This window comes from Scyliorhinus torazame, chromosome 25 (genome assembly GCF_047496885.1).
Source record: "Scyliorhinus torazame isolate Kashiwa2021f chromosome 25, sScyTor2.1, whole genome shotgun sequence".
Lineage (NCBI taxonomy): Eukaryota > Metazoa > Chordata > Chondrichthyes > Carcharhiniformes > Scyliorhinidae > Scyliorhinus > Scyliorhinus torazame.
In genome coordinates, this window is record NC_092731.1 from 2,242,453 (window position 1) to 2,268,057 (window position 25,605).

Below are 25,605 nucleotides of genomic sequence, written 5' to 3' on the forward strand. Positions count from 1 at the left end.
TCAGTACTGAGGGAGTGCCGCACTGTCAGAGGGTCATTACTGAGGGTGTGCTGCACTGTCAGACGGTCAGTACTGAGGGAGTGCCGCACTGTCAGAGGGTCAGTACTCAGGGAGTGCCACACTGTCCGGGGTCAGTATTGAGGGAGTGCTGCACTGTCAGACGGTCAGTACTGAGGGAGTGCCGCACTGTCAGAGGGTCAGTACTCAGGGAGTGCCACACTGTCCGGGGTCAGTATTGAGGGAGTGCTGCACTGTCAGAGGGTCAGTACTGAGGGAGTGCCGCACTGTCAGAGGGTCAGTACTGAGGAAGTGCCGCACAGTCAGAGGGTCTGTACTGAGGGAGTGCCGCACTGTCAGAGGGTCAGTACTGAGGGAGTGCCGCACTGTCAGAGGGTCAGTACTGAGGGAGTGGCGCACAGTCAGAGGGTCTGTACTAAGGGAGTGCCGCACTGTCATAGGGTCAGTACTGAGGGAGTGCTGCACTGTTAGAGGGTTAGTACTGAGGGAGTGCTGAACTGTCAGAAAGTCTGTACTGAGGAAGTGCCGCACTGTCAGAGGGTCAGTACTGAGGGAGTGCCGCACTGTCAGAAAGTCTGTACTGAGGGAGTGCCGCACTGTCAGAGGGTCAGTACTGAGGGAGTGCCGCACTGTCAGAGGGTCAGTACTGAGGGAGTGCCGCACTGTCAGAGGGTCAGTACTGAGGGAGTGGCGCACAGTCAGAGGGTCAGTACTAAGGGAGCGCCGCACTGTCATAGGGTCAGTACTGAGGGAATGCAGCACTGTCAGAGGGTCAGTACTGAGGGAGCGCTGCACTGTCAGAGGGTCAGTACTGAGGGAGTGCTGCACTGTCAGAGGGTCAGTACTGAGGGAGTGCTGAACTGTCAGAAAGTCTGTACTGAGGGAGTGCCGCACTGTCAGAGGGTCAGTACTGAGGGAGTGCCGCACTGTCAGAGGGTCAGTACTGAGGGAGTGGAGCCCAGTCAGAGGGTCAGTACTGAGGGAGTGCTGAACTGTCAAAGTCTGTACTGAGGGAGTGCTGCACTATCAGAGGGTCAGTACTGAGGGAGTGCTGCACTGTTAGATGATCAGTACTGTGGGAGTGCTGCACTGTCAGAGGGTCAGTACTGAGGGAGTGCCGCACTGTCAAAGGGTCAGTACTGAGGGAGTGCTGCACTGTCAGAGGATCAGTACTGAGGGAGTGCTGCACTGTCAGAGGATCAGTCCTGGGGGAGTGCTGCACTGTCAGAGGGTCAGTACTGAGGGAGTGCTGCACTGTCAGAGGTCAGTTCTGAGGGATTGCTGCACTGTCAGAGAGTCAGTCTTAGGGGAGTGCTGCACTGTCAGAGGGTCAGTACTGAGGGAGTGCTGCACTGTCAGAGGGTCAGTACTGAGGGAGTGCTGCACTGTCAGAGGGTCAGTACTGAGGGAGTGCTGCACTGTCAGAGGGTCAGTACTGAGGGAGTGCCGCACTGTCAGAGGGTCAGTACTGAGTGAGTGCCGCTCTGTCAGAGGGTCAGTACTGAGGGAGTGCTGCACTGTTAGAGGGTCAGTACTGTGGGAGTGCCGCACTGTCAGAGGATCAGTACTGAGGGAGTGCTGCACTGTCAGAGAGTCAGTCCTGGGGGAGTGCTGCACTGTCAGAGGGTCAGTACTGAGGGAGTGCTGCACTGTCAGAGGGTCACTACTGAGGGAGTGCTGCACTGTCAGAGGGTCAGTCCTGAGGGAGTGATGCGCTGTCAGAGGGCCACTACTGCGGGAGCTCCACACTGTCAGAGGGTCAGTACTGTGGGAGTGCTGCACTGTCAGAGGGTTAGTACTGAGGGAGTGCTGTCCTGTCGGAGAGTCAGTACTGAGGGAGTGCTGCACTGTCAGAGGGTCAGTACTGAGGGAGTGCTGCACTGTCAGAGGGTCAGTACTGAGGGAGTGCCGCACTGTCAGGGGGTCAGTACTGCGGGAGCTCCGCACTGTCAGAGGGTCAGTACTGAGGGAGTGCAGCACTGTCAGAGAATCAGTACTGAGGGAGTGCTGCACTGTCAGAGGGTCAGTACTGAGGGAGTGCCACACTGTCAGAGGGTCAGTACTGAGGGAGTGCGGCACTGACAGAGGGTCAGTACTGAGGCAGTACTGCACTGCTAGAGGGTCAGTACTGAGGGAGTGCCGCACTGTCAGACGGTCAGTACTGAGGGAGTGGCGCACAGTCAGAGGGTCACTACTGAGGGAGTACTGCACAGAGGGTCAGTACTGAGGGAGTGCTGCACTGTTAGAGGGTTAGTACTGAGGGAGTGCTGAACTGTCAGAAAGTCTGTACTGAGGGAGTGCCGCACTGTCAGAGGGTCAGTACTGAGGGAATGCAGCACTGTCAGAGGGTCAGTACTGAGGGAGTGCTGCACTGTCAGAGGGTCAGTACTGAGGGAGTGCTGCACTGTCAGAGGGTCAGTACTGAGGGAGTGCTGAACTGTCAGAAAGTCTGTACTGAGGGAGTGCCGCACTGTCAGAGGGTCAGTACTGAGGGAGTGCCGCACTGTCAGAGGGTCAGTACTGAGGGAGTGGCGCCCAGTCAGAGGGTCAGTACTAAGGGAGTGCTGCACTATCAGAGGGTCAGTACTGAGGGAGTGCTGCACTGTTAGAGGATCAGTACTGTGGGAGTGCTGCACTGTCAGAGGGTCAGTACTGAGGGAGTGCCGCACTGTCAAAGGGTCAGTACTGAGGGAGTACTGTACTGTCAGAGGGTCAGTACTGAGGGAGTGCCGCACTGTCAAAGGGTCAGTACTGAGGGAGTGCTGCACTGTCAGATGATCAGTACTGAGGGAGTGCTGCACTGTCAGAGGGTCAGTACTGAGGGAGTGCCGCACTGTCAGAGGGTCAGTACTGAGTGAGTGCCGCACTGTCAGAGGGTCAGTACTGAGGGAGTGCTGCACTGTTAGAGGGTCAGTACTGTGGGAGTGCCGCACTGTCAGAGGATCAGTACTGTGGGAGTGACGCACTGTCAGAGGGTCAGTACTGAGGGAGTGCTGCACTGTCAGAGAGTCAGTCCTGGGGGAGTGCTGCACTGTCAGAGGGTCAGTATTGAGGGAGTGCTGCACTGTCAGAGGTCAGTTCTGAGGGATTGCTGCACTGTCAGAGGGTCAGTACAGAGTGAGTGCCGCACTGTCAGAGAGTCAGTACTGAGGGAGTGCTGCACTGTCAGAGAGTCAGTCCTGGGGGAGTGCTGCACTGTCAGAGGGTCAGTACTGAGGTAGTGCTGCACTGTCAGAGGGTCAGTACTGAGGGAGTGCTGCACTGTCAGAGGGTCAGTACTTCAGGATCACCAGACGTTTGCAGCACCAGTACTGCACTGTCGGCGATACTGCCTTTTCGGTAAGACATTAAACTGAGTTCCCATCTGTAAATTATCCCATGGAACTGGGAATGTGAAGTGTTAATTCCAAGTTCAGTGAGCACCAGTTTGAGAGGAAGTGGGCCAATGCAGAAAAAACTGACAGCTTCTTAATGAAGTATGGGATGCAGATAATTAATTTTAATAGATTCAAAGGGAAGTTAATTAAATATTGAAATTAAAATATTACACTATTAGCTGATGATCAGTCTTATGTGGTCAGAAATAAATTAAACAGGGACTAAATCTCAAAGGGTTTACAGACATTACCGACCGCAGATCTGAGCGGCAGAAAGAAATCAAACAGAACTCTACACTTAGCAATTGTTTCAGCTTCAATATACCATCCGTTCAAATTCATGGTCAGTCTTCAAGAACAGATTCAGAACATAAGGTGTATATGTCTCTGGGTTTCTGTCGACTTCTTTGTCAGTGTGTATTCTGTGTATGTGTACCTGTTTGCGTTTTTGTACCTGTGTGTGCGTGATCCTGCCTGTGCGTGTGCGATTCTGCCTGTGCGTGTGCGATTCTGCCTGTGCGTGTGCGATTCTGCCTGTGCGTGTGCGATTCTGCGTGTGCGATTCTGCCTGTGCGTGTGCGATTCTGCGTGTGCGATTCTGCCTGTGCGTGTGCGATTCTGCGTGTGCGATTCTGCCTGTGCGTGTGCGATTCTGCGTGTGCGATTCTGCCTGTGCGTGTGCGATTCTGCGTGTGCAATTCTGCCTGTGCGTGTGCGTTTCTGCCTGTGCGTGTGCGATTCTGCGTGTGCGATTCTGCCTGCGTGTGCATGTTTCTGCCTGCGCCTGTGCGCTTCTGCGTGTGTGTGCACGATTCTGACTGTGATTGCGTGATTCAGGCCTGCCTGCCTGAAGGAAGTTGGAGGAAGAGAGGGAGCAGTTCTTTTATTTTGAACTCTACTTCTTGAGACTGTCTGGTTGCAAATGATATGACTGGAATTCGGTAAAAGATGAGCAAATGTTTCATTAATATCCCGATCTGGATTCCCATTTTCTACTGTGATTGGTCCATTCTGCATTTAACCTGTGGGATAGACTGTTTCTGAAACCATTGGTTTTAAATAGAGGTTTTCTATGTTTCAAGTCTGGCTCTTAAAGTTATGTACCTCCCCTTCCTCTCGCACACTCATCTTTCCTCTCGCACACTCACCCTTCCTCTCGCACACTCACCCTTCCTCTCTCACACTCACCTTCCTCTCTCACGCTCGCCCTTACTCTCACACACTCACCCGTCCTCTCACACACTCACCCGTCCTCTCTCACACTCACCCTTCCTCCCTCACACTCACCCTTCCTCCCTCACACTCACCCTTCCTCCCTCACACTCACCCTTCCTCTCGCACACTCACCCTTCCTCTCGCACACTCACCTTCCTCTCTCACGCTCGCCCTTACTCTCACACACTCACCCGTCCTCTCGCACACCCACCCTTCCTCTCTCACACTCACCCTTCCTCTTGCACACTCACCCTTCCTCTCTCACACTCACCCTTCCTCTCTCACACTCACCCTTCCTCTCGCACACTCACCCTTCCTCTCTCACACTCACCTTCCTCTCTCACACTCACCCTTCCTATCGCACACTCACCCTTCCTCTCGCACACTCACCCTTCCTCTCGCACACTCACCCTTCCTCTCTCACACTCACCCTTCCTATCGCACACTCACCCTTCCTCTCACGCTCACCCTTCCTCTCACACTCGAACTTCCTCTCTCACACTTGCCCTTCCTCTCTCACACTCACCCTTCCTCTCTCACACTCACCCTTCCTCTCGCACACTCACCCTTCCTCTCGCACACTCACCCTTCCTCTCGCACACTCACCCTTCCCTCTCTCACACTCACCCTTCCCTCTCTCACGCTCACCCTTCCTCTCGCACACTTGCCCTTCCTCTCACACACTTGCCCTTCCTCTCACACTCACCCTTCCCTCTCTCACACTCACCCTTCCTCTCTCACGCTCACCCTTCCTCTCGCACACTTGCCCTTCCTCTCGCACACTCACCCTTCCTCTCTCACACTCACCCTTCCCTCTTTCACACTCACCCTTCCCTCTCTCACACTCACCCTTCCTCTCTCACACTCGCCCTTCCTCTCACACTCACCCTTCCTCTCTCACACTCACCCTTCCTCCCTCACACTCACCCTTCCTCTCGCACACTCACCCTTCCTCTCGCACACTCGCCCTTCCTCTCACACTCACCCTTCCTCTCTCACACTCACCCTTGCTCCCTCACACTCACCCTTCCTCCCTCACACTCACCCTTCCTCTCTCTCACTCACCCTTCCTCCCTCACACTCACCCTTCCTCTCGCACACTCACCCTTCCTCTCTCACACTCGCCCTTCCTCTCACACTCACCCTTCCTCTCTCACACTCACCCTTCCTCCCTCACACTCACCCTTCCTCACACTCGCCCTTTCTCTCGCGCACTCACCCATCTTGCACATGCACTTCCTCTCTCATATTCGCCCTCCCTCACACTCGCCCTCCCTCACACTCGCCCTCCCTCTCTCACATTCGCCTTCCCTCTATCACACTCACCCTTCCTCGCGCACATTCACCCTTCCTCTCGCACACTTGCCCTCCCTCCCGCACACTCGCCCTCCCTCCCGCACACTCGCCCTCCCCCTCTCACTCTCACATTCATCCTCATACTGTTTTTTTGTGAGACCCACGCAGACATGGGGAGAATGTGCAAACTCCACATGGACAGTGACCCGGGGCCGGGATTGAACCCGGGTCCTTGGCGCCGTGAGGCAGCAGTGCTAACCACTCACTCTTGTTCTCACCCTTCTGCTCTCACTTTCACACTTTTCACTCTCACCCTCCCTTACTCGCTCACTCTCACTTTTACTCGCTTGCACACACTCTCTCACTTTCTCTCGCACTTACTCTCACACTTGCTCATATACTCACCTTTACTCTCATGCAAATGCTTTCTCACACTCACTCTCATACTCACACTTATTCTTTCACAATCTTACTCTCTCATGCTCACACTTACTTTCTCATACTCACACTTATTCACTCTTTCACATTCTCACTCACACAAGCTCTCTCAGCGTTTTTCACTCGTAGTCACTCACCTACTCTCACGCTTGTTCACTTTCACACTCACTTTCACAGTAAACCTGAATTTTCACCCCAGCTCTCATTCTGGTGAAAATGGCGTCAGGATTTGGAAATCCGAAGTTGCGGAGCCCCCGTTCGCTGGAATTCACGGGCAACAGCCGGATTTTAACAATGCCGGCTGCGAGCGGCTTTGAAACTGGCAGCTGCGATCTGCTTAATAAATGCGGTGCACTGCGCATGCGACCCGGGAGTTTTGGGACCTGAACCTGGGGTCTAAGTGCGATCGCGGCATGGCGGTGGCTGACTGCGTGGTGACCACCGCTGATGAACAAGGTTATGACCTTGATCTGTTTTGCATCCCTAAACATTACTGTAATGATCTGGAGTGTATATTCCTCACGGTTTAATCATGGACAGAACTGAATGTTTGGCAAGGGATATAATGAAAGCCATGGGAAAGCATCACAGCGTCGCCCCCTGTGTACTGAAGGGTGGCTGTAAGGTTTTTGCTGACCTGTTAGATGACATTAAAGCATTGAATCGAAACAATGACCAGTCAATCCCAATAACGGTGGACTTCATCCACTTGAAGAGTTATCGTGATGATCAGTCAACAGGGGAGCTACTCCGAGTTTACGCACTGAGGTATAAAATCCACGCTTTCCTCCTCGAGAAATTGTCCTCTCTGGCTGATTCGATTGTTGATGAAACTTGGATGCTATGTCTCACCTTGCAGACATCTTTTCAATTATAAATGAACTGAACCTCAAATTGCAAGGTAAGGATGATGATTGTTTTCAGCAATGTGAAGCAAATACAGCTTTACAAAAGTAATTGAAAGTTTGGCAATTGTGAGTGCAAAGCCAAAATTACTATTCCTCACACTGCTACGACACATCGAAGGAAAACAGCATTCGTAAGGAAACTGTCAATGGACTGGCGAGCCTGACTCCAAATGAAGCCGTCTGAACTTCTGTGCCTCAGCTTTGACAGCACATTAAAAACACGGCACAAGTCAATGAAACTCAGCATTCTGGAGTAGTGTCTCCGAGGAGTATCCAGAGCTGAGTAAAACAAGCATTTTGTTGCTTTGTCCTTCACAATGACCTACATGTGCGAGGTTGGATTTTCTGTCCTCACAAAGATTAAGATGGCACTAAGGAACCGGCTAAATCATGAACCCAACCTGTGCCCCCTCCTCCTGTCAACCTGATTTAGAGTGAGATCGTGAGGGCCAAGCAGGCTCCCATCTCGCATTAATAGTAAGAGACAATGGTGGGTCGCGAATGTCGGCTGGTGTGGGTCACAAAGGTTGGCTGGTTGGTAAAAACGGGTCCCCGGAAAAAAAGTTTGAAAAACACTTAACTGCAGGCTAGTTAGCTTAAAATCTGTTGTTGGGAAAATATTAGAAGCCCTTACAGAAGTACACTTACATAAATTCAAGGTAATTAGATTAAGAGTCAGCATGGTTTTGTGAGAGGAACACATGTTACTTCTGCAGAGAATTCCAATAAATTGGCTAAACGTGCTGTGGATAAAGGGGAACTGGTGGATGTACTGGACTTAGATTTCCAGAAGACAATTGATAAGGTGCCACATGAAATGTTATTGTGGAAAACAAAAGCTCATGGTGTAGTGGGTAAAATATTGGCATAGGTTGAAGATTGGCTAGTTATCGTGAGGTATAAAAGAGCAACCGCGTTATAACCAGAGTCCCAGATTTTCTTTTATTTTCATTGTCTTTTCATCAAATAAACTTTCCAATTGTTGAAAAACTTCTATTTTATTTCAAGTGTCACCATTGTGGTTTTTGTGGCAATTGCAGAACCAGGAATTTTTATCAGATGTCCCGAATTTGGCTACCAGTGAATTGACCCTGTAACCTGGGGAATGGGTAGTCAGCCTTTATCACCAAGTTATAGTGCACACATACCACCCATACATTCAAATAACACATCACCAGGTTGTGAAAGTTATTTCTTAGTCAAGTGAGGATAGAGCTCCAGAGCTGGCTTTGATCCTAGTCTGGATCGGTTTAGTTTATTTGTTGCAGCTGAGCTGGTCAGCAGGTATTGGTAGTTGTGTTTGAAGGGAAGATGATTCAGCAGGTCCTCCACTCCAGCTTTCACATTTTAGCCTCCAGCATCTCCAGGAAGAGTTTGTGCATCGTCACTCGACCCTCTGCCATGATTCGACGGAAGCATTGCACGGCCTTGTTTGCTGTTTGTCGGAGAAGTGGTAAAGTCATCAGCAGTTTTCCTCCACGGTGCGGATCCTCCCGGTGCCTGTTCTTCTCATGCTCCTGCAGAGCCTCGTGAAGAATATCCTGCAGGTTCTGAATCGCCTCTATGTTTTCAATATTCATTGAATCTGTAATCAATTAAAGAAAACATGAGGCATCTTCCATCTTATTTTAATCTGGTTTAGATTTTCACTGCAGGTTGGGCTCAGTTTCACTGGGGGGGGGGGGGGGATGATGGGTATGGGGGGGTTTGGGTTGGTGTTTGGGGTGTGGATGGTGGGGAGTGGATGAGTTTGTGTTATGGGCGATATGTATCTGAGGGAATATCGGTTGTGCTTGAATCTTATGAGGTGGGAAAATTAGAAAGGGCTGTCCTGTGTCATCATTGCTGGATCAGTGACAACAACAGAGACAAAGACTTGGACATTCTGGACTTTGAAATTAATGTCGTTCCCCGAGCCAATGGCATTGTTCACAGTGACTTGTAGGGTTCAAGGAGAGAATCCGGAAAAGTGAGGAACATAAAATCAATTTCGGGTTAAATACGGAAAGAGGCCGAGTGGAGATAGCATTGGGAGAGAGAAAGATTCGAACCACTTGGATCATTCCTCACTCTCCTGCCCCTCCCTCACCCAAGGACCTTATAAATATGCAAACATTTTAAAAAAATAATTTTTTGGGATGTGGATGTCATTGGCGAGCCGACGTTTGTTGTCCATCCCTAATTATCATTGAAATGGCTGTGCTGAGCTGCTTTCTAAACCCGCCGCAGTCCATGTGGTGTAGGTACACCCACAGTGCTGTTAGGGAGGGAGTTCCAGGATGTTGCCGCAGCGACAGTGAAGGAACGGCGATATATTTCCCAGTCAGGGTGGTGAGTGAGTTGGAGGGGAACCTCCAGGTGGTGGCGTTCCCAGGTATCTGCCGCTCTTGCCCTTCTAGTGGCCGTGGATTTGGAAGGTGCTGTATAAGGACCCTTGGTGAGTTCGTGCAGTACATGGTAGATGGGCAGCACGTTAGCACAGTGGATAGCACAGTTGTTTCACAGTTCCAGGGTCCCAGGTTCGATTCCCGGCTTGGGTCACTGCCTGTGCGGAGTCTGCACGTTCTCCCCATGTCTGCGTGGGTTTCCTCCCACAGTTCAAACATGTGCGGGTTAGGTGGATTGGCTTTCAACGCCCCCCGACCGGCGCGGGTGCAATTGGCGCCGATTCTCCGGTCACCAGAGAATCAGTGGCCCGGCGTCGGAGCAGCGCGGCGCGATTCTCGTGCCCCCCCCCCCCCGGCGATTCTCCGACCTGGCACGGGATCAGAGAATCCCGGCCCTGGGCTTCAGTAGGGTGCTCTTTGTAAGGGCCGGTGCAGACTCGATGGGTCGAATGGCCTCCTTCTGCACTGTAAATTCTATGACTCTATGTGGCTGGTGCTGTGCGTCAGTGGTGGAGTGAATGTTTGTGGAAAGGACGCCGATCAAGCGGGGCTGCTTTGCCTGATTGGTATCGAGCCTCTTGAGTGTTGTTGGAGCTGCACTCATCCAGGCAAGTAGAGTATTCCATCACACTCCTTGGGCCTTGTAGATGGTGGACAGGCTTTAGGGAGTCAGGAGGTGAGTGACTTGCCGCAGGATTCCCAGCCTCGAATAGCCACAGTTTTATATGGCTCGTCCAGTTCAGTTTTTGCGAATACCTAAGACGTGATATTGGGGGATTCAATTATGTTAATGCCAGAATGTCAATGGGAATAATTTGATTAGATCTTATTGGAGTTGGTCATTTCTGTGGCGCGAATGTAACTTGACACTTGCCAGCCCAAGCCTGGATATTGTCCAGGACTTGTAATAATAATCTTTATTACTGTCGCAAGCAGGCTTACATTCACACCGCAATGAAGTCACTGTGAACAGCCCCTAGTCACCACATTACGGCGCCTGTTCGGGTACACAGAGGGAGAATTCAGAATGTCCAAATTACCTAACAGCATGTCTTTCGGGACTTGTGGGAGGAAACCGGAGCACCCGGAGGAATCCCACGCAGGCACAGGGAGAACGTGCAGACTCCGCACAGACAGTGACCCAAGCCGGGAATCGAACCCGGGACCCTGGAGCTGTGAAGCAACAGTGCTAACCACTGTGCTACCGGGCTGCCCATTGTTAGGTGAATTGGCCAATGATAAATTGCCCTTAATGTCCAAATTGCCCTTGGTGTTGGGTGGAGGTGTTGAGTTTGGGTAGGGTGCTCTTTCCAAGAGCTGGTGCAGACTCAGGGGGCCGAATGGCCTCCTTCTGCACTGTAGATTCAATGATAATCTATGATTAATCTAGGACAAAGGTTCGGCACAACATCGTGGGCCGAAGGGCCTGTTCTGTGCTGTATTTTCTATGTTCTATGTTCTATGTTCCGGTTTCCTCCCACAGTCCGGGAATGTGCGGGTTGGGTGGATTGGCCAATGATGGGTTGCCCTTGGTGTCCGGATTGCCCTTGGTGTTGGGTGGAGGTGTTGGGTTTGGGTGGTGTGCTCTTTCCGGGGGCCGGTGCGGACTCAGGGGGCCGAATGGCCTCCTTCTGCACTGTGGGTTCAATGATAATCTATGATTAATCTAGGACAAAGGTTCGGCACAACATCGTGGGCCGAAGGGCCTGTTCTGTGCTGTATTTTCTATGTTCTATGTTCCTCAGTATCTGAGGAGTCACGAATGGTGCTGAACATTGTGCAGTCATCAGTGAACACCCCACATCTGACCTTATGATGGAAGGAAGGCCATTGATGAAGCAGCTGAAGATGGTTGGGCCGAGGACACGACCCCGAGGACCTCCTGCAGTGATGTCCTGGAGCTGAGATGATTGACCTCCAACCACCACAACCATCTTCCTTTGTGCCGGGAATGACTTCAACCAGTAGAAATTTCTCCCTCTGATTCCGTTTAGCTCGGGCCCCTTGATGCCACACCCGGTCAAACGCTGCCTTGGTGTCGAGGGCAGTCACTCTCACCTCACCTCTGGCAATCAGCTCCTTTGTCCATGTTTGAACCAAGGCTGTGATGAGGTCAGGAGCTGAGTGACCCTGGCGGACACAAACTGAGCGTCCGTGAGCAGGTTATTGCTGAGTAAGTGCCACTTGATAGCTCTGTTGATGACTCCTTCCCTCACTTTGCTGATGATGGAGAGTAGACTGATAGGGCGGTAATTGGCTGGGTTGGATTTCATAGAATAGAATTTACAGTGCAGAAGGAGGCCATTCAGCCCATCGAGTCTGCACCGGCTCTTGGGAAGAGCACCCTACCCAAGCCCACACCTCCACCCTATCCCATAACCCAGTAACCCCACCCAACACTAAAGGCAATTTTGGACACTAAGGGCAATTTATCATGGCCAATCCACCTAACCTGCACATCTTTGGACTGTGGGAGGAAACCGGAGCACCCGGAGGAAACCCACGCAGACACGGGGGGAACGTGCAGACTCCACACAGACAGTGACCCAAGCCGGGAATCGAACCTGGGACCCTGGAGCTGTGAAGCAATTGTGCTAACCACTGTGCTACCGTGTTGCCCAAAGAGCTAACGTTTTTTTCAATCCGATAACCCTTTGTCAAAGCTCTCTGGATTACTAGTCCAGCGACAATACCACGACACCAGTGTCTCCCCTTATATTTGTCCTGTTTCTTGTCTACAGGACACACGTGGGCAATTTTCCACATTGCCGTGTAGATGCCAGTGTTGTAGCTGTACTGGAACAGCTTGGCTAGGGGTGCGGCAAGTTCTGGAGCACAGGTCTTCAGTACTATTGCCGGAATATTGTCAGGACCCATAGCCTTCGCAGCATCCAGTGCCTACAGCTACACACCATCTCTCGCGCACCCTCTCTCTCTCTCGCGCACCCTCTCTCTCTCTCTCTCGCGCACCCTCGCTCGCGCACCCTCTCTCTCTCGCGCACCCTCTCTCTCTCTGGCGCACCCTCTCTCTCTCTGGCGCACCCTCTCTCTCTCTGGCGCACCCTCTCTCTCTCTGGCGCACCCTCTCACTCTCTGGCGCACCCTCTCTCTCTCTCGTGCACCCTCTCGCTCTCGCGCACCCTCTCTCTCTCGCGCACCCTCTCTCTCTCGCACCCTCTCTCTCTCGCGCACCCTCTCTCTCTCTCGCGCACCCTCTCTCTCTCTCGCGCACCCTCACTCTCTCTCGCGCACCCTCTCTCTCTCTCGCGCACCCTCTCTCTCTCTCACGCACCCTCTCGCTCTCGCGCACCCTCTCTCTCTCTCACGCACCCTCTCGCTCTCGCGCACCCTCTCTCTCTCGCGCACCCTCTCTCTTGCGCACCCTCTCTCTCTCTCGCGCACCCTCTCTCTCTCTCGTGCACCCTCTCTCTCTCTCGTGCACCCTCTCTCTCTCTCGTGCACCCTCTCTCTCTCTCGTGCACCCTCTCTCTCTCTCGTGCACCCTCTCTCTCTCGCGCACCCTCTCTCTCTCGCGCACCCTCTCTCTCTCGCGCACCCTCTCTCTCTCGCGCACCCTCTCACTCTCGCGCACCCTCTCTCTCTCGCGCACCCTCTCTCTCTCGTGCACCCTCTCTCTCCCTCGTGCACCCTCTCTCTCCCTCGTGCACCCTCTCTCTCCCTCGTGCACCCTCTCTCTCTCGTGCACCCTCTCTCTCTCTCGCGCACCCTCTCTCTCTCTCGCGCACCCTCTCTCTCTCTCGCGCACCCTCTCTCTCTCGCGCACCCTCTCTCTCGCGCACCCTCTCTCTCGCGCACCCTCTCTCTCTCTCGCGCACCCTCTCTCTCTCTCGCGCACCCTCTCTCTCTCGCGCACACTCTCTCTCTCGCGCACACTCTCTCTCTCGCGCACCCTCTCTCTCTCGCGCACCCTCTGTCTCTCGTGCACCCTCTCTCTCTCGGGCACCCTCTCTCTCCCTCGTGCACCCTCTCTCTCCCTCGTGCACCCTCTCTCTCCCTCGTGCACCCTCTCTCTCTCGTGCACCCTCTCTCTCTCTCGCGCACCCTCTCTCTCTCTCGCGCACCCTCTCTCTCTCTCGCGCACCCTCTCTCTCTCTCGCGCACCCTCTCTCTCTCGCGCACCCTCTCTCTCTCGCGCACCCTCTCTCTCTCGCGCACCCTCTCTCTCTCGCACCCTCTCTCTCTCTCGCACACCCTCTCTCTCTCGCGCACCCTCTCTCTCTCGCGCACCCTCTCTCTCTCGCGCACCCTCTCTCTCTCGCGCACCCTCTCTCTCTCGCGCACCCTCTCTCTCTCGCGCACCCTCTCTCTCTCGCGCACACTCTCTCTCTCGCGCACACTCTCTCTCTCGCGCACCCTCTCTCTCTCGCGCACCCTCTCTCTCTTGCGTACCCTCTGTCTCTCGCGCACCCTCTCTCTCTCGCGCACCCTCTCTCTCTCGCGCACCCTCTCTCTCTCGCGCACCCTCTCTCTCTCTCTCGTGCACCCTCTCTCTCTCTCGTGCACCCTCTCTCGTGCACCCTCTCTCGCGCACCCTCTCTCTCTCGCGCACCCTCTCTCTCTCTCGCGCACCCTCTCTCTCTCTCGTGCACCCTCTCTCTCTCGCGCACCCTCTCTCTCTCGCGCACCCTCTCTCTCTCTCGCGCACCCTCTCTCTCTCTCGTGCACCCTCTCTCTCTCGCGCACCCTCTCTCTCTCGCGCACCCTCTCTCTCTCGTGCACCCTCTCTCTCTCTCTCGTGTACCCTCTCTCTCCCGCACCCTCTCTCTCTCGCGCACCCTCTCTTCTCTCGCGCACCCTCTCTCCCTCGCGCACCCTCTCTCTCTCGCGCACCCTCTCTCTCTCGCGCACCCTCTCTCTCTCGCGCACCCTCTCTCTCTCGCGCACCCTCTCTCTCTCGCGCACCCTCTCTCTCTCGCGCACCCTCTCTCTCTCGCGCACCCTCTCTCTCTCGCGCACCCTCTCTCTCTCGCGCACCCTCTCTCTCTCGCGCACCCTCTCTCTCTCGCGCACCCTCTCTCTCTCGCGCACCCTCTCTCTCTCTCTCGCGCACTCTCTCTCTCTCTCTCGTGCACCCTCTCTCTCTCTCGTGCACCCTCTCTCGCGCACCCTCTCTCTCTCTCGCGCACCCTCTCTCTCTCTCGCGCACCCTCTCTCTCTCTCGTGCACCCTCTCTCTCTCGCGCACCCTCTCTCTCACGCACACTCTCTCGCGCACCCTCTCTCTCTCGCGCACCCTCTCTCTCTCGCGCACCCTCTCTCTCTCTCTCGCGCACCCTCTCTCTCTCGAGCACCCTCTCATCTCGCGCACCCTCTCTCTCTCGCGCACTCTCTCTCTCTCTCTCTCGCTTACTCTCTCTCTCTCTCTCGTGCACCCTCTCTCTCTCTCTTGCACCCTCTCTCGCGCACCCTCTCTCTCTCTCGCGCACCCTCTCTCTCTCTCGCGCACCCTCTCTCTCTCTCGTGCACCCTCTCTCTCTCGCGCACCCTCTCTCTCTCGCGCACACACTCTCTCTCGCGCACCCTCTCTCTCTCGCGCACCCTCTCTCTCTCGCGCACCCTCTCTCTCGCGCACCCTCTCTCTCTCGCGCACCCTCTCTCTCTCTCTCGCGCACCCTCTCTCTCTCTCTCGCGCACCCTCTCATCTCGCGCACCCTCTCTCTCTCGCGCACCCTCTCTCTCTCGCGCACCCTCTCTCTCTCTCGCGCACCCTCTCTCTCTCGCGCACCCTCTCTCTCTCGCGCACCCTCTCTCTCTCGCGCACCCTCTCTCTCTCGCGCACCCTCTCTCTCTCGCGCACCCTCTCTCTCTCGCGCACCCTCTCTCTCTCGCGCACCCTCTCTCTCTCGCGCACCCTCTCTCTCTCGCGCACCCTCTCTCTCTCGCGCACCCTCTCTCTCTCGCGCACCCTCTCTCTCTCGCGCACCCTCTCTCTCTCGCGCACCCTCTCTCTCTCGCGCACCCTCTCTCTCTCGCGCACCCTCTCTCTCTCGCGCACCCTCTCTCTCTCGCGCACCCTCTCTCTCTCGCGCACCCTCTCTCTCTCGCGCACCCTCTCTCTCTCGCGCACCCTCTCTCTCTCGCGCACCCTCTCTCTCTCGCGCACCCTCTCTCTCTCTTCTGCACCCTCTCTCTCTCCCGCACCCTCTCTCTCTCTCCTGCACCCTCTCTCGCGCACCCTCTCTCTCCCGCACCCTCTCACTCTTTTCCTCTCTCACTCTCTTTTCATCTCCCTCATGCAACTTCCTCTCTCTCTCTCGCCCACCCTCTCTCTCTCTCGCGCACCCTCTCTCTCTCGCGCACCCTCTCTCTCTCGCGCACCCTCTCTCTCTCGCGCACCCTCTCTCTCTCGCGCACCCTCTCTCTCTCGCGCACCCTCTCTCTCTCGCGCACCCTCTCTCTCTCGCGCACCCTCTCTCTCTCGCGCACCCTCTCTCTCTCGCGCACCCTCTCTCTCTCGCGCACCCTCTCTCTCTCTTCTGCACCCTCTCTCTCTCCCGCACCCTCTCTCTCTCTCCTGCACCCTCTCTCGCGCACCCTCTCTCTCCCGCACCCTCTCACTCTTTTCCTCTCTCACTCTCTTTTCATCTCCCTCATGCAACTTCCTCTCTCTCTCTCGCCCACCCTCTCTCTCTCTCGCGCACCCTCTCTCTCCCGCACCCTCTCTCTCCCGCACCCTCTCTCTCTCCCGCACCCTCTCACTCTTTTCCTCTCTCACTCTCTTTTCATCTCCCTCATGCAACTTCCTCTCTCTCTCTCGCCCACCCTCTCTCTCTCTCTCCCGCACCCTCTCTCTCTCGCCCACCCTCTCTCTCGCGCACCCTTTCTCTCTCCCACACCCACTCACTCTTTTCCTCTCTCACTTTCTTTTCATCTCCCTCATGCAACTTCCTCTCTCTCGCTTCCTCCCCCTCCTCTTCCCTCTTTCCTCGCTCTGTGCCTTTCTGCACTATCTGGAATTATTTGCTTTTATGAACAAACACAAATGGAAAAGTACCAACGTTGTGTCAATCAATTAGATTGATGAACTCGTAATTACAAAATCAATTTCTCTTCTTTCCTGAGCCCCGATCCCAATTCTTTCCCGAGGGTGCAATTTTCCTTTATGTCTATTAAACCCTACTCGACCCACAATCTCTCTCTCACCTTCACTGTTGGTGCACCATTATTCTGGGCCATTGGAGACTTTGACATTGCAGACTAGACAGCTGCATCTTTGAATTGGGGTTTCAGTCAATAGAATAGATCACGTCTCTTGCTCAGCAAGTGACAGTTGTCAATAATTTTATCGGTCATCAGCTTCCTTTTAGCAAATAATTTAAAGAGTTGGGTCTCGTGCTTTGTTGCTGTGTGGAATCCTCAGTTGCTGCGCGCAATCTCTCTGCAAAATCATCCTTTTGTAATTAACAAGCAGCACACCAATAGCTTCTAGAATTAAGCATAGAGAAATGTGTCCTTGACAAAGAATTGAGAATGAAAGTTAAGGACGAAAGGAGCAGGAATCCTCAGAATCTTATGATAGAAACCATTAGAATCCTGCTGAACCCCACTCTCACTTTCAGACTCTCCATTCTAACACTCTCTCTGTTACTCCCCATCTTCATCACAGACTCCCAGTTATAACTGTCTCTCTGTTACAATCTCAGTCCATACAATAGGAACAATGCTGATCACTGGTTTTCAATCCAAATCTTTTTTTTTTCTTTTAACGATACAGCGCAGTACAGGCCCTTCGGCCCACGATGTTGCACCGAAACAAAAGCCATCTAACCTACACTATGCCATTATCATCCATATGCTGATCCAATAAACTTTTAAATGCCCTCAATGTTGGCGAGTTCACTACTGTAGCAGGTAGGGCATTCCACGGCCTCACTACTCTTTGCGTAAAGAACCTACCTCTGACCTCTGTCCTATATCTATTACCCCTCAGTTTAAAGTTATGTCCCCTCGTGCCAGCCATATGCATCCGCGGGAGAAGGCTCTCACTGTCCACCCTATCCAACCCCCTGATCATTTTGTATGCCTCTATTAAGTCTCCTCTTAACCTTCTTCTCTCCAACGAAAACAACCTCAAGTCCATCAGCCTTTCCTCATAAGATTTTCCCTCCATACCAGGCAACATCCTGGTAAATCTCCTCTGCACCCGCTCCAAAGCCTCCACGTCCTTCCTATAATGCGGTGACCAGAACTGTACGCAATACTCCAAATGCGGCCGTACCAGAGTTCTGTACAGCTGCAACATGACCTCCCGACTCCGGAACTCAATCCCTCTACCAATAAAGGCCAACACTCCATAGGCCTTCTTCACAACCCTATCAACCTGGGTGGCAACTTTCAGGAATCTATGTACATGGACACCTAGATCCCTCTGCTCAGCCACACTTTCAAGAACTTTACCATTAGCCAAATATTCCGCATTCCTGTTATTCCTTCCAAAGTGAATCACCTCACACTTCTCTACATTAAACTCCATTTGCCACCTCTCAGCCCAGCTCTGCAGCTTATCTATATCCCCCTCTGTAACCTGCTACATCCTTCCACACTATCGACAACACCACCGACTTTAGTATCGTCTGCAAATTTACTCACCCACCCTTCTGCGCCTTCCTCTAGGTCATTGATAAAAATGACAAACAGCAACGGCCCCAGAACAGATCCTTGTGGTACTCCACTTGTGACTGTACTCCATTCTGAACATTTCCCATCAACCACCACCCTCTGTCTTCTTTCAGCTAGCCAATTTCTGATCCACATCTCTAAATCACCCTCAATCCCCAGCCTCCGTATTTTTTGCAATAGCCTACCGTGGGGAACCTTATCAAACGCTTTGCTGAAATCCATATACACCACATCAACTGCTCTACCCTCGTCTACCTGTTCAGTCACCTTCTCAAAGAACTCAATAAGGTTTGTGAGGCATGACCTACCCTTCACAAAGCCATGCTGACTATCCCTGATCATATTATTCCTATCTAGATGATTATAAATCTTGTCTCTTATAATCCCCTCCAAGACTTTACCCACTACAGACGTGAGGCTCACCGGTCTATAGTTGCCGGGGTTGTCTCTGCTCCCCTTTTTGAACAAAGGGACCACATTTGCTGTCCTCCAGTCCTCTGGCACTATTCCTGTAGCCAATGATGACATAAAAATCAAAGCCAAAGGTCCAGCAATCTCTTCCCTGGCCTCCCAGAGAATCCTAGGATAAATCCCATCAGGTCCCGGGGACTTATCTATTTTCAGCCTGTCCAGAATTGCCAACACCTCTTCCCTACGTACCTCAATGCCATCTATTCTATTAGCCTGGGGCTCAGCATTCTCCTCCACAACATTATCTTTTTCCTGAGTGAGTACTGACGAAAAATATTCATTTAGTATCTCGCCTATCTCTTCAGACTCCACACACAATTTCCCATCCCTGTCCTTGACTGGTCCTACTCTTTCCCTAGTCATTCGCTTATTCCTGACATACCTATAGAAAGCTTTTGGGTTTTCCTTGATCCTTCCTGCCAAATACTTCTCATGTCCCCTCCTTGCTCGTCTTAGCTCTCTCTTTAGATCCTTCCTCGCTCCCTTGTAACTATCCATCGCCCCAACCGAAACTTCACACTTCATCTTCACATAGGCCTCCTTCTTCCTCTTAACAAGAGATTCCACTTCCTTGGTAAACCACGGTTCCCTCGCTCGACGCCTTCCTCCCTGTCTGACCGGTACATACTTATCAAGAACACGCAGTAGCTGATCCTTGAACAAGCCCCACTTATCCAGTGTGCCCAACACTTGCAGCCTACTTCTCCACCTTATCCCCCCCAAGTCACGTCTAATGGCATCATAATGTGGGTGTTGGTTAGCTGAGTTGGATAGAAAGCTACTGTGTGGTTCAGATTAATGCCAACAGCCCAGGTTCCATTCCTATTCCAGCTAAAGTAGAATTGGGGCTTGTTTCATTTCCATTACCCTGAGGTAATGACTGTAAGATAAACTGTGAGGATCGCAGTTATGGATGAAGATGAGGAGACAATGAATGAAGGACCAGCCTTGGGTAGAGCAGAAATGGATAAAACAGCTGCAGGGTTGAGTTATGGTTAAGGTTTAAGTTCGGGATGAGAGCAATGCTGACAAGACCACATTTATTGTGAAATCCTAATTGCCCTTGAGTAGTTCATGGTGAGCGGCCTTGAATACAACCCAGTTGCTTGTTCAGTTATTTCACAGAACAGTTACAGGTCACCCACCCAGTTGAATGATTTCTAAACTTGAACCAAACGACTTAAATGGAGCATAATTCAAATGACAGGGCAGGTAATGTGTTGTAGCTGCAGCTTGTACGGGCTTGTGGGTGCCTGTTTAATCCACACTAACCATGTCTGCCGCAAGTGTCTGCTGCTCAAGGATCTTTGCTCAGAGTTGACAAGCTGGAGTCCGAAGTCCAGACACTGCGATGCATCAGGGAGAGGGACTGTTGCAGGAGGCAGTCACTCCCCTTAGGGTAGGTATTTCTGATTCTGTCCCTGGCCCAGGGTAGAGGGTGAAGCAGGTATGGGGTCCAGGAGGTAACAATGGTGGAGTCTCATCCTTTGCAATTGGCTGAACGAGTTTGATAGTTCCGAAGTTTGTGTAGACAAGGGCTGGGACTTCAGGGAGATGAGCAAACTGACCACAGCACTGTGGTACAGGGAATCATTCATGGGACACCAGCACCAATACTGGGAAAAGTGGGAGCTGTACCATTGGAATGTCCATCACCTGAACTGTGCTGGGACCCTGTGTATTGGCAAATTGTATAATGAGGGCTATAGGCAAGGCTTTAAACTAAATAGTGGGGGTTGACGTGAGGGAAGATTTGGGAAGATAAAGAGGAAGAACAAGACAATAATGCAGGGTAGTGATGTGGTTTATGGTAAACAGAGTGTGACTGGAAGGGACAGAGAGTCCAAACAAAGAGTAGGGAAAAATGTAAAAAGACTGGATTAAAGGCTTTTTATCTGAATGCACACAGCAACTATAACAAGGTAGATGAATTGCTTGGTGACATTATTGTCATTGGAGATCGCCTGTAGCCAAAATGAAATTAGCCTTGGTACGGTTGAAGTCCATGTCATGGAGATCACTGGATCTTTATGGGTAGCTTTGTGTAGGGTCAGTGACAAAGCCCTGATGCTTTACAACGGACAACAACATCTAGCCAATAGTGACTCAGATTTTGGGTACAGAGCACAATTTTGAAATTTGAAGATAGCAGCAGATATGAAGAGGATATAGACAGGCTATTGGGATGGGCAGGAACACACCAATTGTGGCAAGTGGAGAGTATTTCATCACACTCCTGACTTGTGTCTTGTAGATGGTGGGCGGGCTTTGCAGAGTGAGTTACTCTCCACAGGATTCCCAGCCTCTGTCCTGCTCTTGAAGCCTCAGTATTTATGTGGCCCGTCCAGTTCAATTTCTGATCAATGATAGCCCCCAGATGTTGATTGTGGGGGATTCAGCAATAGTAATGCCATTGAATGTCAAGGGGCGGTAGTTAGATTTTCTCTTTTTGGTGATGGTCATTGCCTGGCACTTGTGAGGTGCAAATAATATTTGCCATTTGTCAGCCCAGCCTGGATGTTGTCCGGGTCTTGCTGCATTTGGACAGGGGCTGCTTCATTATCTGAGAAGTCGCGAATGGCGCTGAAGATTGTGCAGTCACCAGCAAACATCCCCACTTCTGACATTATGGTGGAAGGGACGTGATTGATAAAGCAACTGAAGATTGTTGGGCCTAGGACACTATTCTGAGGAACCCCTGTGGTGATGTCCTGAAAGTGAGATGATTGACAGCTAACAACCACAACCATCTTCTTTGTGCCAGGACTTCAACAAGTGGAGAGTTTTCCTCCTGATTGCCACTAACTCCAGTTTTGCCAGGGCTTCTTGATGCCAAACTCAGTTAAATGCTGCCTTGATGTCAAAGTCAGGAACTGGTTGGCCCTGGCGAAATCCAAACTAAATGTCAGTAAGCAGGTTATTACTTCGTAATCACAAAGTAAAGGATGATTTTTAAAACTTCTCTCATGGGAAGTGGACATCGCATTTATTGCCGTCCCTAATTGCCCTTGAGGGAGCAGTTAAGAGTCAACCACATCGCTGTGAGTCTGGAGTCACATGTAGGCCAGACCGGGTAAGGACGGCAGATTTCCTTCCCTAAAGGACGTAGAGAACCAGATGGGCTATCACAACAAGTAACAATGGTCTCATGGTCATGATTAGATTTGGGATTAGGATTGGGGTTAGCTGGATTGCATTTTCAAAGAGCTCATGGCCTTTTCTGTGCTGCTGTATTCTGAGATTCTCAAATAGAGATAAATTAGCCTGAACTAACGTCATTATGGAGACATGGGGTGAGATCTACTGTCTGTCCACATCGGCGGGATTTCCTGAAAGTGCAACCCCAGTGCCAGCCACCAAGAAACACACTGGCGGGAGGATAGAGAATCTCCCCCATGGTTGTAAAGTGACCAAGGCCGGGACTTGAATATTCAAGACAATTTGACATTTTGGAAGAACAGGAAGAAAGAAAAAGGATGTGGGGTGCTTCTGTTAATAAAGGATGAAATTAGCATAATAGTGAGAAATGATCTTGGTTCAGATGGTCAAAATGTAGAATCCATCTGGGTTGAGATTTTTTTTAAATAGCAAAGTAAAGAATTCATTGGTGGAAGTGACAAAAGGGTCAGATACAATACAGTAGGTACAGTGTAGGATAGAGTATAAATCAGGAAATAATGGGGTCTTGGAAGCAAGATCCTGCAATAATTGTGGGAGATTTTCATCGCCATATTGATAGGATGAGTAAAATTAGCAAAATTATCCTAGAGATTAATTCATAAGATGCATTTGGGACAGTTTCTTAGAAAAATATATTCTGGAACCAATCAGATTTTACACCAGGCAATGTGTAATGAGACCGAATTAATTTATGACTTCATCGGAAAGGATCTTAGAGATACAAATGATTATAACATGATAGAATTTCACATTCTGCTTGAGAGTGAGAAATGTAGGTCTGAAACTAATGTCTTAAAATTAATTTAAGGCAATTTTAAGGGTATGAAAACCGAGCACAGAATCTTCTCCAAATCAACAAAGTTGGATGTTGGGTGGGAAATGTTGAACCAGTGGAAGGCAAGGGCGTTTTTTCATATAGCATCGTGCGGGACTTAGTTGAAAATAAAGACAGGCATGGGTTCCATGTGGTATTGCTGGCAGCGGCCCACCGAACCGATTCACCTGCCTCACCAGCACCTCGGTGCTTTGAAGACACGGATGCCAGATTACAAGGCTGCCCCTGCACATAATGCACATATGGAGCTCATCTGGAAGTCATGGCTGCCAAACACATGAAACATCCTTTGCCCAAGTTTACTGCCTCGCACAACACCCTCCCCCCCCCCCCACCCCCTGGCAACCTCCATTCACCCCGGCACACCCCCCCCCCCCACCCCCTGGCAACCTCCATTCACCCCGGCACACCCCCCCCCCCACCCCCTGGCAACCTCCATTCACCCCGGCACCCCCTCCCCACTCACGCCAGCACCCCCCTAGTACCTTCTATCAGCCCCCCAACACCCCAGGTACCTCCCGACACCCCATCTCAACGCCTACCCCCTCCGAAGACGTGGGACTGTTCGCGAACACTGCGTTCACCACAAAGCTCTCCTTCGAGTATTGTTCACCACGTGCATGCCTTCGGAACCTGTCATGCATCGCACCGTTCTGACATGTTCGCATTATTTGACGTGGGGGTATGACTCCAGCACATGGGCCCAATAATGATACGCAAATGTATTACAATGAGGTTCCCAAAGTCGAACAGCGGGAAACATGGAACAATCACGTCCTGCATTTACATCGATGTGAAACACAACTTAAGCCTCCTCACAATATTTTCCGCTCTAGCTGACAAACCCACGAGACATGAAAGGGAGGGAAAATCCCGGCCAGAATAGACTAAAGTAGATTTGGGAGAATAAGTTAAAAGGTAAGACAATTGAATGGTAGACATTGAAGGAGATATTTCGTAACTCTCAACAAAGATATGTCCCATTGATAAAGAAAGACTGTACAGTGAGGATACACCATCCTTGGCCAACCAAAGAAGTTAAGGATGGAATCAAATTGAAAGAAAAGATGGAACATTTGTGGTAGCCCAGAAGAATTGGACAATTTTAGAAACCAGCAAAGAAAGACTAAAATAAATAAAAGGAGAAATTAAAGTGTCAGAAATAATGAGCAAGAACTATATAACAGACTGTATGCTCTTCTACAAAAAGGAAGAGTGTAGCTAAAGTGAGCATTGGCCCCTTAGAGGCTGAGGCTGGGGAAAAATAATAGGAAACAAGGAAATAGCAGAGACTTTAAACAATTATTTTGTATCTGTCTTCGCAGTAAAATACAGAGAGAGCAAAAGGGAAAGAGGAACTTCACACAGTTGTGATCACTGGAGAAAAAACAACAGAAATCACCGATGATCATGAAACACATTGTCGATTGTGTAAAAACCCACCTGGTTCACGAATGTCCTTTAGGGAAGGAAATCTGCCGTCCTTACCTGGTCTGGCCTACATGTGACTCCAGGCCCACAGCAACTCTTAACTGCCTCCTCAAGGGCAATTAGAGATGGGCAATAAATGCTGGCACAGCCTGCGACGCCCATGTCCATGAAAGAAAATAAAAAAATAATTCTCCAACACCATTTCTCCACCGATATTGATCACCTCTCTCTCTAAACCCTGCATTCCCCAACATTTCTGCTGTCTTATTTGTGTCCTCATTTGTGAAGACAGAACCAAAGTATGTATTTAGTTGCTCAGCCATTTCTTTGCCCCCTATTATACGTTCCCCTGTTTCTGACTGTAAGGGACCTACATTTATCTTCACCAATCTTTTTCTCTTCACAATAGGAATTTTTACAGTCAGTTTTCATGATCCCTGGAAGCTTGCTTTCAAACTCTATTTTCCCCTTCTTAATCAATCCCTTGATACTTCTTTGCTGAATTCTAAACAGCTCCCAATCCTCAGACCTGTTGTTTTTCTTGGCCAATATATATGCTACTTCCTTGGATTGAATACTATCCCTAATTTCCCTTGTGGCCATGGATTGGCCACCTTCCCATTTTACTTTTGTGCCTGACAGGAATGAACAATTGTTGCAGTTCCCCCATGCACTCCTTGAATGCTTGCCATTGACTATCCAGCGTATCCCTTTAAGTAATGTTTCCCAATCCATCATAGCCAACTCATGCCCCAGTTCATTGTAGTTTCCTTTGTTAAGATTCAGGATCCTAGTCTCAGAATCAACTACTTCACTCGCCATCTTTTTAAAAATAAATTTAGAGTACCCAATTCATTTTTCCAATTAAGTGGCAATTTAGTGTGGCCAATCCACCTATCCTGCACATAAGACCATAAGACATAGGAGCGGAAGTAAGGCCATTCGGCCCATCGAGTCCACTCCACCATTCAATCATGGCTGATTTCAACTCCATTTACCCGCTCTCTCTCCATAGCCCTTAATTCCTCGAGAAATCAAGAATTTACCAACTTCTGTCTTAAAGACACTCAACGTCCCGGCCTCCACCGCCCTCTGTGGCAATGAATTCCACAGACCCACCACTCTCTGGCTGAAGAAATTTCTCCTCATCTCTGATCTAAAGTGACTCCCTTTTATTCTAAGGCTGTGCCCCCGGGTTCTAGTCTCGCCTGCTCATGGAAACAACTTCCCTACGTCCACCCTATCTCCCCTCAACCTCCTAAACTCCAATGAATATAATTCCAGGATCCTCAGACGTTCATCGTATGTTAGGTCTACCATTCCTGGGATCATCCGTGTGAATCTCCGCTGGACCTGCTCCAGTGCCAGTATGTCCTTCCTGAGGTGTGGGGCCCAAAATTGCTCACAGTA

At 51.2% G+C, this 25,605-nt stretch overlaps 1 protein-coding gene across 1 annotated transcript in view; it reads right to left on the reverse strand.

Annotated features, from left to right (window-relative positions):
* Positions 1–8,168: 8,168 nt before the first annotated feature.
* Positions 8,169–25,605, reverse strand: part of LOC140402260 (estrogen-related receptor gamma-like) — a 180,232-nt gene continuing 162,795 nt past the window's right edge. Inside the window, exon 7 of the mRNA XM_072489892.1 lies at positions 8,169–8,837. Within this exon, the coding sequence (XP_072345993.1) occupies positions 8,593–8,837 (245 nt within the window). The 3' untranslated portion in view covers positions 8,169–8,592. The remainder of the gene's footprint in view (positions 8,838–25,605) is intronic.